At 38.7% G+C, this 14903-nt stretch overlaps 1 protein-coding gene across 8 annotated transcripts in view; it reads left to right on the top strand.

The window, feature by feature from the left end:
• LOC119741140 overlaps window positions 1-14903 on the top strand; it is a 71427-nt gene that overhangs the window by 8032 nt on the left and 48492 nt on the right. For all 8 annotated transcript variants that reach the window (XM_038216832.1, XM_038216837.1, XM_038216830.1 and 5 more), the window contains exons 5-13: window positions 752-976; window positions 2958-3101; window positions 3712-3858; window positions 5767-5994; window positions 7947-8090; window positions 10274-10414; window positions 11335-11553; window positions 13002-13274; window positions 14061-14333. In XM_038216832.1, the coding sequence (XP_038072760.1) occupies window positions 752-976; window positions 2958-3101; window positions 3712-3858; window positions 5767-5994; window positions 7947-8090; window positions 10274-10414; window positions 11335-11553; window positions 13002-13274; window positions 14061-14333 (1794 nt within the window). The remainder of the gene's footprint in view (window positions 1-751; window positions 977-2957; window positions 3102-3711; window positions 3859-5766; window positions 5995-7946; window positions 8091-10273; window positions 10415-11334; window positions 11554-13001; window positions 13275-14060; window positions 14334-14903) is intronic.

Genomic DNA, 14903 nt, shown 5'->3' with positions numbered 1-14903 from the left:
GCTTTTAGGATATGATATACCAGGCATGGTGCACTTCAGGTGTTTACGTTTAAAAGGGAAATATTTTGGTCGAGAAACCAGACTACTTGTACTCGGCCAGCTGCCTGTCAAGAAGTCTACTTCGGTGGACAAATTGTTTTTTAATAAGAGACGAATTTCACCAGAATTAAGCACGGGGAAGTCCTTATTTTGTGGAAATATTGAGAGGTAAGGGTGAAGTGAGTAAGTGAACCCGCCTTCCGAGTACGAGTTGGAATGATTGCAATAATGTTTTGTTCGCGAATCTTCAACTTTGGAAAGCAATATACGTATGGCCCAGCATGCAGAGTCTATACTCCAGTGCGGGCCATAGACTAGAGCTATTTTAGTACATGACTTTATAAAGTCTTTCAGAAAACTTCATTCGAAAATGTTTTCGTAAGTCAGCAAAGTTTTGAGGTCACAATTTGAACAGAAAACCCCTAAGCTGAAAAATGTGTGCCCAAATCAATATCATGGCATTAGCGCCAATTTATTGTAAGGAAAAGCGTGAAACATTTTAAGGTACACAAAAACCTGCATTTTACAAAAGATGTATGTTTAGTTTGATATTTTTCATAGGAATGAATATTTGTACAAACTGAATTCCATTGTAAAATGCATGTCACAGCCTTTTAATGTCCCTAATTAATCGTGAAGTTAATGTCTTTAACTTTGTTTAATGTCTTTAGTGAAGTTGTGACTTTTTTTGTGTTATTTATTTTTTTCATAGGAACTCTGAATGTATACGCGAATCCAGTCGAACAAGGCAGTATGAGCACGCCACTGTTCAGTATTTTTGGTCAGCAGACTGGACAAAGTGCATGGCTACAAGCTCAAGTTGATTTGTCCAATCAAACATCAGCTTTCAATGTATCTGTGGAACTGATAACCATCAATTCGGTTCTTGGCGACATTGCGATTGATGACCTTGCATTTCTTGAAAGTGAATGTGCAAGTAAGTAGCATTCCGTTTGGCGAGAAATGGGTCGTTCTAGACTTGTGGAGTCTAAAGTGCGACTTTTTCCTGTCCCTGTTATACCTTGGAAGGCCTACTTTGTTATTGAATTTGCAATTCAAGTATCATTAATTAAGAATGACTTCAAATGACGTTTTATTTGTTGAGTAGGTATTTTGCTATTCATAACCCCTCTTGCATCAGAATTATAAAATCATAGATCTATGTCAGATATAACAGGGAAAGGACACATTTAAAGTGGACCCCAAATGTATAGAATGATCCACTCACCTGTATCACATTTTCCTTGGATAATGGAGATGCCATGAAGGGCGCCTATACGTGTTCCCAAATAAATTAAAACATTGCTTTATCAGCTACACTTACCTTTTAGTTGTAATATCACAATGTGAAAATAAGGCACGATACTATATACCAGTGTTCTCCAACTTTAAAAATTGAAGGTCGGTGCGCCGTCAAAAAGCGGGGGGGGGGGGGGGGGGCTACAGGGGCGCTATTTGCAGTCATACGTTTCTTTATGCTAGGGGGTGCTTGCAGATGAACATGTAATGTATGAATCAATAACAGCTTTTAGGCCATTTCTAACACAGTAACCGGTAACAGTTAAGTACAATACTGGCTCAGCATCATCTTTTTTTAATACATCAGTGACCAGGGACTCTGAGGCAGTTTGGCCTTGAGACTCTTGACCTGATGGATTGCTACAATGGGCAGACTTGTCATTTTGACAAGAGTTTCATGTTACTGCTTTATTTATTTATTTATTTATTTATTTATTTATTTATTTATTTATTATCGGGCAAACAAGATAAAAATATTAAAAACAAACAGGCCCGATGATTTCCCAAAAGCGAAACAAATCACTATTTAAAGGGATCTCCAGACAACAGATAAAATACAAACAGCAAACAAATATACTTACATATACATAAAAAGACCCCAAAAAACATTGACATAGGACAATTTTAAAACAGTATTCACTCATTAGACGCATAAAAAAAATTTACAAAAAATATATATATATAAAAATTCATGTATTACTGCTTGGATTGTTGATATATAAAAAAGTTCTAAATTGGCAGTTTCTGGCCCGAAATGTACCCTGGAGGGTAAGGGTTGTCCCACTTGTTTGTCTTTTTCATTATTAAAAAAAAATTAATTTTTTAAGCTTGACTGGTGCCTCAGAAGGCATTGGGGCACCAGGTATAGGTTGGAGAACACTGTGTACGTATGTAATCCCCTTCCCCTTTTTGACAAAAATATACTGGAGCCCTCTTGCTCTCCCCCGAAATTTTGTTCTGGATCCGCCCTTACTTCCCCATGCCAAAATTCAAATCATGCGGTTGTCCAGTCAACATGGTCAAGGAGTAGCAGTATATGAAGATTTAAAAAAAAACAGTTTCCTAGTGATTAGATTATGTACCTTATTTGCCAGCATCTGTGATATGCGTGCAGAATCGGCGATTAATGAAGCAAAACAAGACTGGGTCTTGACCTCCAGATTCTGACCATTCAGCGGGCGCCTTCTATCGGGGCTTCGGTAACCTTTTGTTGGACATTGTATTACAAAAACATGGCAGCCAATTGACCAATCACAAGCTTTTTTTGAGACACCCTGTATATCAGACGTTGTTGCAAAGCTTGCGGGCTCTGTTCTCTTCCGGTGAAGTACAGTCCAATAATGTACTAAATTACGAGAAATTTCTAAGGATGATACTGAAGGCAACTTATCTACGGCAGCAACAATGACCAATAGAATAATGACGAAGGTGTGCTACATGATATCTAGAATATATGTCTTACACTAATTGTGGTGAAAACAATAAAATTAGCCCATACAAATCTTGCTCTTTACTATACAAGTAATAACTTCCTTTACCGGAACCTTGGTTAATGCCAGACTTTGTGATGATATGACACATCTAAGGTTGATATCAATGTGTTTTTCTCTTGCTTGCAGATGTAAGCTTATCCTTCAACTGCAGTTTTGATGAAGGGTCGTGTGGTTGGACTCAATCCACCGCTGACGATTCGAATTGGGCATTAGAACGAGGACGTACTCGTTCTTATCATACTGGACCAGTAATAGATCACACTACTGGAAGTAAGCTGCTGTAAAAAAATATTGAATTTGAAGACAATTTATGGGATTTCAAAATACTTAACTAGCACCTGAACAGCTAAAATGCATGCTGTGTAATCGTTTTCGATATGGTAAAAGTGATAACTTTTGTCATTATATTTGCAAGTAGCAGGCCAGTGTATAGGCTAATTGAAAATGCTGTGCACGGCCTAAACTAAATGTGAACCGCACAGCACAGCAGGTGTATTCAGCAATTTGGAAGACTTTGAAAAGTGGGGGTTGGCGTGGAGGTGGAGGCTTTACACAATTTGATACTATATTACTGATTTAAATTTGAATTTAAGATTGCCTTTGTTTTTCTTTGTTTTCTTCCCCTTTTCCTTATTACAATGGTTGTGTGGCGTTCTACATGTCCATGCTATGGTACTGGTAGCACTTTATTCGTACAATTCCAACATTGCGCGGCCCGCTCTTTTCGACTCTAGATGGTGCTATGCAAATAGAATGTGAAAACAACATGTGGCTGACAGGAGAATGTCAGGATCTAAAAGAGTGGATTTTCTGTTCTCTCAATTGATTAAACTTTCAAAAACAATTTGGAAGTTTATTTTTGGAACAATTTCTCCCGCAGCTGATGTTGGTTTGTACTACTATTTCGAGACTGATAGATTGTCAACTAATGAGAAAGTGGTACTTCTAAGCCCAACAGTTGCTGGCTCACAACAAGACGATTCGTGGTGTTTCAGTCTGTGGTACAACATGTACGGTCAGGAGACAGGTAGGCATGCAGACAGGCCAATTTTAAGGCATTGTTTACATCGGACATGGTCGGAGAAAAGAAATCACTGCCACAAAGTCTTGTGATTTAACAACCAAACCAACAACCTCTTTCTCAGCAAAATACCTTGTTAACGTTTTCCTGAACTTTCACTGGCATGGTTCTGACCTTTCCTTTTTCTAGCTGTCCTCAGGCTCCATGATGTTTTGATACCTAGCTAGTTCTTGGAGCATTGGAACTACGGTACCCTCTGTATTAACGCTCTATACCGAATAGGCATACGTATTCTACACATTTATAACACTGGCATGCGGTATGCATACCCTGGAGGATATAAGGCCCCTCAAAAAACTGGTAAAGAGAATACATATGAGAAAGACAGTTACTCCGGATAGATTTACACATATATGACATTACATAAGACCGCTTAAATTGTTCCCAACAAGCTGTAATTTTGAAAAATGAACAACATATTCTGATAAACTTACCACTCACAATAAATGTGTCTGCTGAGTTGTGCCATCCAATTTTTGGCTGATCCGTTGAGGGCTTTTGTGACGTCACCGTCGTCGACCAAAGAAAAACTAGTTGCGCTTTATCAATGACTGTTTCGTGACATTAAATGATACGTGCCCCACGCCGTATGACAATATGGGCTTTTATCGGCACGGGGCACATATCGTTACACGAAACAGTCGTTGATTAAGCGCGACCTGTTTTTCTTTGATGCTGACGTCACACACGCTCTCAATCGATCAGTCAAACATTTGATGGCACTGCTTGGTTGGCACACGTGTGAACGGTAGGTTTTTCAGAATATTTTTTATTTTTCTTTCAAATTTTCGGTTGTTTTTTTGTGTGTGAACAGTTTAGGTGGTCTTAGGGAATGTCATGAATGGGTAGATCTATCTGGAGTAAGTTTCTTTCTCATTTGTATTCTCCTTACCGGTTTTGGGGGCCTTATGTCCCCCAGGGTATGCTAGTCCGAGTAACTATGACTCTACAAAGGGCCTTTTTTTTACATTTTGACATGGTCGGGCGATAGTAGAGTCCGAGATCGATAGCCGTGTTGCGTTTACTAATAATTTTTTTGACCATTTTCACTCGTACCCCTACCTCAAACTGCCTTATGCGCCCCTGTAGGCTTCAGTAGGAATTTAAAATACAAATGGTGGTGGTTAGGTTCACATACCTTTGAGAAGAAAAGAGAAATTTCTACTTTAATGCGGGAAACATCCTTGTCGAACACGCCTTGTTTGAGGCTGCCATTTTGAATTCAGGAAAAATTGAATTGTGCATGGCTCTGGCTAGACTGTTCCTGGCAAGCATCAGACAGACCAATCACAGGGCACTTTGATTGGTCACTTAGATTGGTCACCATGGCGACCAATCAATCCTAGTACTCGGACTAAGGGTATGCATACCGTATGTCAGTGTTATAAATATGTAGAATAAGTATGAGTGTGCAAAAAGATTGACCTCTTGCAAACAGGGGGAATAATTATCTGTTATCTTAAAGGTATAAATTAATAATTAATAATGAAATACCTTACCAGTTACTGTAAGGCCAAGTAAAAAAATAAAACATGCTCTGCCTTTTCGAGAATGCTGAATATGTTGGGATTTTGTTTATTTATTTGGCCTAACTTCTGTGAGTGAATAATAGTCTCAAGCATCCTATAAAGTCATTACACCTGGTATATGCTATCATTTTCAAGAGAAGTGGAATTTTTTGTATCAATTTCCAATGATGGTTCTAGACAAATCAAATCAAATGGGCCGATATTATATTCTGGCTTGTATATTGCTGTCAAAAGTGTGCCATGTCCCTGATGAGCTTGAAATATTCATTTTCAGTATTTTAATTCTAAGAATTACAGTTTGTTTTTTTCATCATTTTTTTTGCAGGTACCCTTAATGTATACTCGATTCCCACGAACGCAAGTTTGAGTACACAAACTCCAATCTTCTCCATAACTGGACAACAAACTGGTTTACGGGTGTGGCTACAAGCGATGGTTAATGTTAATCAAACAAGTGATTTTATGCTAGCCCTAGAGGCTGTCTTCGAGGTCGGCAAATTAAGTGATATTGCAATCGACGATGTTACCATTTCTGAAGGGGCTTGTTCGTCAGGTAACAAAACATTTTTGTTATTAAATCCTTGTTGAGTGGTCGGGCACAACCCGACCACTCTTTGGAGTTGTTACAATTAATCTTTCTTTGAGTGGTCCGGACCACTCTTTGGATCTGTTACGATTAATCTTTCCTTCTTTTTTCAGGACGGTTTTCTCCTAAACGGTATATGGTATGAACTTGTAACTTTTAATATATATCGACCCTCATCCGAAGTGGTGCATATTACTCTGACGTCATGATTACCTCATCAGGTGTCAAATTACAAGTGATTTTAGGTGGAAAAGTGACCAATTACTTTCACCTATAACTCTCGAACTAAATAATCAATGATGTTTGTATTCTGCATTGAGATAGACCATTAATTGCTTAACACTTTTGTCGTGTACGTAAACTCGCTTGACCTTTACTTCCAGGTCTACCGGAAGGTCAAAGTTAGGTGAATTAAAAATGAAGACGTTAGCCTGAAATAAAAACAAAGCAAAATTTCTTCCGAATGGTTTACGGTACAATCACAAAATCTTGTGAACTTGTACCATGTTACGAAGATGTTACACATTTTGTTACGTCATCATGACGTCATCAGGTATCAAATTACAAGCGATTTAAGGGCAAATTTTGGCAAAATAGCTAGCGCTATATCTTTTGAACTAAATAGAGTATCGTATTCGTTTTTTCGTGAGGTTGTAGACTATGCCGTGAGAAACATTTCTTGTTCCCGGACACAAAACCGCTTGACCTTTACTTCCGGTGTTACCGGAAGTGCAATGAAAACTGAATATAACTTAAAAATGGAAGCATTTTACTTCAAACATATATTTTGAAAGTGTTTAGTGAGAAATGCAAGTCACAAAAATCAGTGTGATGACGTCATCATCCGAAAGGGCGCCCCCAAGCTGCACATAAATAGTGGGTTTTTTTAAATTCCATCATATGATCAATGTCGTATATCCTAGCCCAAATAACGATACCATTACAATGTTCACCTTTGCTTCCAAATACTGTGACGTCATCAAACTGGAAGTTTGGTGTGATGAATACATCACAACCCGACCCGATCTGTTACAATAAATCTTTCTTTCTTTGAGTGGTCGGGCACAGCCCGACCACTCTGTGTTTTTGTTCAACTTGGTTAGAAATGTTCTGATAAATCTTCTTTGTAAACATATTCATAACTTAATTGAGCAGTGTCTACTGAAATAGTTTTCTGCCCGACTTCTCTGCGTTTGTAATTCAACAAACGCAAACCTTTAGTTTGTACACGTTATTTTAACTTCAACGTGAACACGTACCCTCTCCAAACTAAATCAGTATTCCCTTCCCTTTTTTTTTACTAATGACGTCATCAAACCAAAACAACTTGTACGTGTACATAAAATGTATACTGAAATGTGTCTTACCCTAAAAGATGCATTTTTTTATCAAAACAATCGGTTGTACTGGAAAGGTTAAATTTCGTGATCTTTTGTTCTGGCATAAAACATTTGATAACTTAAATGGGCAGTGTTCAATAAAATATTTGTCTGCCCGACCACTCTGCATTTGTAACTCAACAAACACGAACCTCTAGTTCTTTATATTTATAGGTAAATGGTTTATCTTTTATTATGTGAAGTTTAAATGCAGAACGAGGAGTCAAGTTTCATGTTTTTACCTAATAAGAACAAATAAATTGAATTCAATTGAAACCTGAGTTTTCTACATGACGTAGACAGACTGACAAATTCTCCGACAGACAAACGTATTACAAAAAATATATATAAATTGATGTATATTCCAAAGAGCTTGTTACGGATCTTTATTTGATTAAAATGGATGAAGAGGAATAATCAAGAAACATTTTATTCCCTTTAAATATTCATGTAAACTGGTTGTAAACACACAAACAAAATGTAGGAAGTAACCAAAACGTCTGGGAATTAAAAGTGAGGCCTCTCTTTTGTCTACCACAGATGATAATGTGGATTTCAACTGCGACTTTGAGGAAGGCTATTGCGGATGGAGTCAACCGACTGATGACAGCGCTAATTGGGCTTTGGAGCGAGGGGCAACATACTCATCTAAAACTGGGCCGGACTTTGATCACACCATTGGTGGTACGTAGGCTGTCAAAGATACCTTTGAAGCGTATATTTACGATTTGAAAGTTTGCATGGTGAAGCGAGCAATGAGAGTTAGTTCATGGTTGCGTCGTGTGGCAGATCGCTTTTGTGAGTTTGTGAGGTTCTGAAAAGAACCGGGGAACTCCATGTTTCGGACAGTGCATGTGCACTGTCAGTTGTCAGGAGACTGACAGGCAGAGTGGGACCTGCAATGTGGCGTAACATAGGGGGCGAGGGGGTGTCATGTGGTGTCATGCCCCTTTTGTTCTCAGTTTTTGAAGAAAGAAGCTGTTGTTTGAATCATGAACCAATTTATAATTATTCTAAAGTACTCCCTCCAGAATCGGAGCCCCCCCCCCCCCCCAGTGCACTAAACCAAATTGAACTGTAGAACGATTTTGTGGGATACATCACAAACCTATGAGGCATGGGTTTTTTGTAACTAAAATCTCCCTACGACAAAAGCTTTTGTACCGGATGATGTTTGAATGATGTTTTTTTATCAAAAATATTGTAGAAGTATATGCATTGGCTAATCGAGTCTGATGCTAGAAATCAGTGGTTCGTGGTCTGTCCACAGTGTAATTTTGCGACTAGCAGCTCCTTTTCGATTTGTGAGTAGCGTGTCTCTGCTGAGGTAATTAGTGCACAGCTCGCAGTGGCGTAAATCTGTGCCAACGAGTGGGGGGAACAGGGATGACCAAAATTCAAAAATTGCCCGGCAGTGGAAATTCGAAAGGGGGGGGGGGGCTTACATCAAAACAAAAAGCTTTTGTGCTTTGTTTCTTCACCTTTCAGCGCTATTGGATACATTTTTTGTTGTTGGGGTGTTCGAAAAATTCCTCAAAATCCGCTTTTTTTGTCATCACGAAAAAGTGGGGGGATGATTCAAAAGTAAAGGGGCAGGAATGCAGCAAGGTATTTTGTCATGCCAACAAAACGTTGTACTCGTGCCACATCTTGAGGTTTTGGCATTTCCCTTATGGCGGCTACTTTGTTTGGGTCTGCCTTGAACCCGTCACTAAACAGTACACGTCCCATGTACGTCACTTCTGAGCTCTTGTACTCGAGATTGTCAAAGTACGCTTTGATGTGTTGCTCTCTGCAATGATCACTGTATAAGTTGATGCAGGTTTCCATCATGATCGCGATTGGCCTCGTCGATTGTTTCACCGCGTCCGGTGATCAAGATGTCATGTAAAATCTTGTAGACGCAAACCAGACCCTCTGGTTACTGTCCAGTTTCTATTGAAATTGTTCAGGTGCTGGACTGATGCCAAAAGGCATTCGTTTGTAGCGATATCACACTTATGGTGTCTGGAAGGTGGTTGGGTAGGAAGATTCTGTATCAAGGTCACATTAAAGGAAATCCTCCTTACAGTCTGCTTTAGTGAAGACCTTCCCACCTGACATCTGTGGCAAGATGTCGTCGATCACTGGCAGTAGGTAATGCCCCCTTTTGAGAGCATTGTTGAGAGGTTTGGGGTCGAAGCAGAATCGCATCTTCCCGTTTGTTTTGTATGTAATAGACCCATGGCGAATGTCATGGGTCTATGATATGTGAGCAGATTCGCTGATTAATTAGGCAAGAACCCGCCTCTTTACCTCCTAGATTTTGACCAATCAGCGGGCGCTTTCTCTATCGGGTCTTCGGTCACTCACTCGTTGCGCGTCATAGACAATGGATTAAAAAAAACCTGCGTCACGCGCTCTGTATCATGTTACGCGATAATGCGCCCGCCTGTTGTGGCAGTTAATTATATGTGGTTTATTAATTATCTTAATTTCAACGTTAGTTTGATTTCAATTATGATTCAAAGTTGATTATGTCGGCATAATATGTCTTCTTTGACTTATCTACCTTTGCGCCTACATACTTCTGCGGTAGCGCATAAATGCACCCTTTGACCATTGATTAGATATGTGGCCATGATCTTATTTGGTTACCTTTTGTTTACATTGTCTTTCGGGTTTCAATTTTCCCTGTCACATCTACAGTCTGACCTAAAAATCATAATCAGAACCAAAATCTTTGGTATCCTCATCTAGTGCACGAACTGTCATTTTAGATTTGGTCCCTTTTTTTACTTCAAGCAAATTTCGAGGGAAAAAAGAGTTATAGCGCCCCAGTGACTGGTTCTACCACTTTAATGAACAATTTGTCTTTTATTTTACAGGAGAAAATGGAACGTACTTGTTCTTGGAAACCAATGGAGTCAGCGTTGGAGCTAGTGCTGTCTTGTTAAGTCCTGTTGTGCAAACCCTTACTGGAAATAGAAGCTTCACTTTCTGGTACAGCATGTTTGGGTCTCAAACAGGTAAGTGGGTTTTTGTGATGGTCTAAAAAATATTATGTACCTACTTACAATAATTTTGATTTTGAGTTTTAATAGTTAACTTAAGTTAATGGCGTGTAGTGTACTTTTGTCGTTATTAGGACAAGTCATTTGACTAGTCACTCATTACGTTTTGGTCCAGGAGATGAGCAATATGGGATTTTTTTGACGGGGTTTCAAAGTACATGTAGCTCCGTTTTTATTTTTGAAAAGGGGGGGGGTTTCAGACGAGGAATTGGAATTGACCCTGTTGGCCTCAGAATAAAACCATTTTTACAATTCTACATGACCTGTTGTTTATCATGGATGTGCCAAAACTCAGCCTTCAGTTTGTGCCTATCTTAGTGATCCCATCTAAAATTTAATAACATTAGCAGCATTGTTAATGTTCTATTGTGGCTCTGCCTGTTGTCCCTAGCACCATTGCAATTATGATTTCTTGGCTTCTGGCTAGCATCCCATGGACAAAGACATAGAATCTTGGGAGAATGACACCAAAATGGAGCTTGAAAGCTCTAGAGCACCAGTACGGCTTTCCAGGGATCGCAGGCTCAAATCTCGCTCTGTCAGTTATACATTGCAATAAACCTTATGCATGGCGGCCATTTTGGCGGGCATCCTTTTGATACTCTAATGCAGTACTGCATTCAAATATCAAAAACAATTAATGCAGAAAAGGTTCACTTATGCATATCCCAGCCCAAAAAAAAGCAGTGCCCTCTAAGATGGCTGCTACACATAAGGTCAATAACAATTTGCTATTACGCCGGCTCATCAACAATGCCAGCAAAAAAAACTAAAATGAAAATTAATTTGGTTGAAAGCATTTTCTGAAAGGGGGTCGATTAATAATGACTGGCAATTTGCAGTTGTCTTTAACAGTTGTTGAATTTCATCCTCAGGTGATCTCAATGTGTCCGTGACGCCAGTGAGTGGTAACATAAGCCGAGGCTTTTTGATCTTTTCTCGAAGTGGTCAGCAAACGAATGGTCAAACCTGGTTACAGGCAACGGTTGCGTTGACTAGTCTGCCAGCAAGCTTCAGGATTGCATTTGAAGCCACAACAGCCGGAACAACAAAATCTGACATTGCCATTGATGACATAGAAATCTCGTTTGAAGGTCTGTGGTGTTCATATTTGCTCAGAGTTGATGAGGTCCGAATAATAACAGATTTGTAGCCAGCAACAGAGTATTGATGGGGACCATTAGAAATCGGTACGCGTATACGGGATATATATATGCGGTTCGGATCACAGGAAACCAATAGCTTGTTATGTCACCCTTGTGTGTGGTTATTTCAGCAAACTCACTATAAAGTTCTTAAACTTTTTATGTAAAATTCACATTTGCCATGGTTTAACAGATGAAATAACCACATATGGTTATATGGCGATATAACCAGCTAGTTTTCCGAGCTGCATACGTATCCCGTACCCGCACCATTTCTGTAATGATCCTTATTGTGACACCACATCAGTGTTATCACAATTCTGTGTATTGTAGGGGCCATCTTGTATAGGATAAGAAAAAGGAGTTCAAGCAATGAAAACAAACGTCAGGAATCCTATGACGCCGGGTAGGCCTATATAGTTACAACCTAAAAGCCCAAAGTACCATTTCTTAGTACAAGAGGAATGGGTAAATCAACGCTGCACCACTCACAGATGTCTCCTTAATGGCAGACCTACCCGTATATTTGGGCAGAATTTGTGAAAAGGATCATGAAGTTTGTACTTATAGTAACATGCATACAGAACAGTGTTCAAAACTTTCACTTCACTAAAGATATACATGTATGTGAAGTGTAGTTATTGATATCCATGTGATATGATATTGATATCCATCTGATATAGAAAAAAAACAACCCAAAGTTATTTCGGGCGATTCACAATGCAATGCGCCAACAAGAGTTTTCCATGCAGAGTTCATGTTTCCCAGTGCATTGTGGGAGATGGTCGACAAATTCGCAGAGCAGGATATTTGAGATTGTTAGTTTTTTTCCGGCCAGCAGCTTCGCAAGTGTGTGATTTGAGTATATGTTGCCCATTTCTTCTCTTTTGATCAATGTGGTGTTTTTTGTTAGGCGGCAGAAAAATGCCCGTAACAAATTAGCCCAAGTTGTCTACGGACACTTATTCAAATGGGCCATTTTTTGTCAACTGTAAACTTGAAAATGGACTCTCCATAGCAAACTCTTGGTGGTGCACTGCATTGTGAATCGGCCGAAAGCATGATCCATCTCAACGACAAAACACAAAAACAAATAGGCCTACTGCTGAAATGATTTCATGAAACAAATGTATTAATGATGTGGGGGACAATATCTGTGAGGGTTTTTAAAGTGCTATTATGAATAAAAGTGACTACTTGGGCTTGGTCGTAAATACCATATATATTCTACGGAATCACTTCGTTTTAAGACTTTGTCAATAACTGCTAACTTGAATTGTCTTTTCTTTTTTTTATTAAATAAACATTTGACTCTTCAGAAGATAAACGTAATGGGCAATTTCCTGTATGTTTTGTTTTTATATATTTTTATTATTTTATTCTATTCTATATTTTAGATACTGAAGCTCCGGAAGTCACTTGTCCTACTAGTGTCCCATCCATGAGTACAGACAGTGGAATGTCAACTGCCATTGTACCCTGGTCACCACAGCCATCAGCTACTGATAATGTGGACGTTTTTGATTCCAGTAACATCACATGTCAAGATGAAGCTGGCAACATCGTAGTGTCCAATGGAACTTATGAATTACTTTTGACGACAGTGACATGTAATGCTACTGATGTCGCTGGCAATGAAGGGTCATGTATTTTTACCATCACAGTACTAGGTACGTGTTCCTTTAAGTCACAGGCTCAATTACAGTGTGTTTTTGGTCATTTTTTCAAAGCAGGAAAATTTAAATTTTCAGCTTTTAAGAGTGCTGTCAATCCTGAAAGCTGAGTAAATGGAAAGTGTTAAAGGGCTAGAAAGGGATAAGGTAGTCGGCTGGAGAGAAAGAACGGAGGAGGCAGTAGTTGCATGGATGATTGATAGAAGAGCGCTATTTTTAATTCCAAACAACAACATCTCATTTAAAACTTTTTGATAACTTGAAGAAGTTCTGTTTGATGAGATCATCACGAAATTTGATTTATTTCTCTTGATGAATTTTGACTCTTGAAAGCGTTATTTAAAAACGAACAAGTGGTTTTGTTAAATAAGTATGAGTAATCATGTAGTCCTCTCAAGGAGGAGTCGGTTAGTCTCTTAATTTTGTCTCACACACACAACAAGATCAAAGCTTGTGGCTTTGTTCATTCCTGAAATACCAAAAAAAAGCAAATTTCATGATTTCTAATCCTTAATTTGCAAATACTGAAGCTTCAGAAGTCACTTGTCCTAGTAGTGTCCAATCCATGAGTACAGACATAATGTTAATTGTTTGAATGTGTCATATGATACCGAAACACAAATGCTTTTTTTTTCTAAATAAGTGTGAATAATCTTTTAGGCTTCTCAAGGACGAGTTGGTGGTTTTGTTTCACACACAAAGAAATCAAAGCTTTTGGCTTTTGTTAATTACTGAGATACAAAGAGAAAGAAAGATTCATGATTTCTAATCCTTAATTTGCAGATACTGAAGCTCCGGAAGTCACTTGTCCTAGTAGTGTCCCATCCATGAGTACAGACAGTGGACTGTCAACTGCCACGGTACCCTGGTCACCACAGCCATCAGCTACTGACAATGTGGACGTATTTGATTCCAGTAATATCACATGTCAAGATGAAGCTGGCAACATTGTAGCGTCCAATGTAACTTATGCATTAGGTTTGACGACAGTGACGTGCAATGCTACTGATGTCGCTAGCAATGAAGGGTCATGCAATTTCACCATCACAGTCATTGGTAAGTGTGTTCCTGTAAGCCGCAGGCTCACATGATTCGAGGGATATTTTTTTGGTCATATGCAGCAGTTTTAGTCTGCAAATTTTAAAGATATCTTTATTTTGTCTGCTATTTTTGAAGATATATATTTTTGAAGAATGTTGTTCATCATAAAGGCTGAGTAAAATGAAAGTGTCAAAGGGCAAGAAAGGGATAAGGTTGTCGGCAGGAGGGAAGAAACAGAGGAGAAATTTGTTGGATGAAATATTGATAGTATTGTGCTATTTTTAATTCCAAACAACGAAGTCTGGTTACAAAATTTGGGTAATTTGTGTTTGTTGGCAAGCATCAACAAATTTGATTTCTTTCTTTCTTTCTTTTTTTTGACGAATTTTGACCTTTGAATAGGTTCTTTAAAAAGGAACTACTACTTTTGTTATAATAAGTATGAATAATGTTGTAGGCCTTGCAAGGATGAGTCGGTTAATGGTCTTTGGTTTTGTTTCACACATAATTAAATAAGAGCAAGTGTATGGCAAGAAAGGGATAAGGTTGTCGGCTGGAGGGAAGGAACGGAAAAAACAGTAGCTG

This window comes from Patiria miniata, unplaced genomic scaffold, assembly GCF_015706575.1.
Source record: "Patiria miniata isolate m_02_andy unplaced genomic scaffold, ASM1570657v1 HiC_scaffold_5, whole genome shotgun sequence".
NCBI classification, from domain to species: Eukaryota; Metazoa; Echinodermata; class Asteroidea; order Valvatida; family Asterinidae; genus Patiria; species Patiria miniata.
This window is presented reverse-complemented; position numbering and strand designations above follow the sequence as displayed.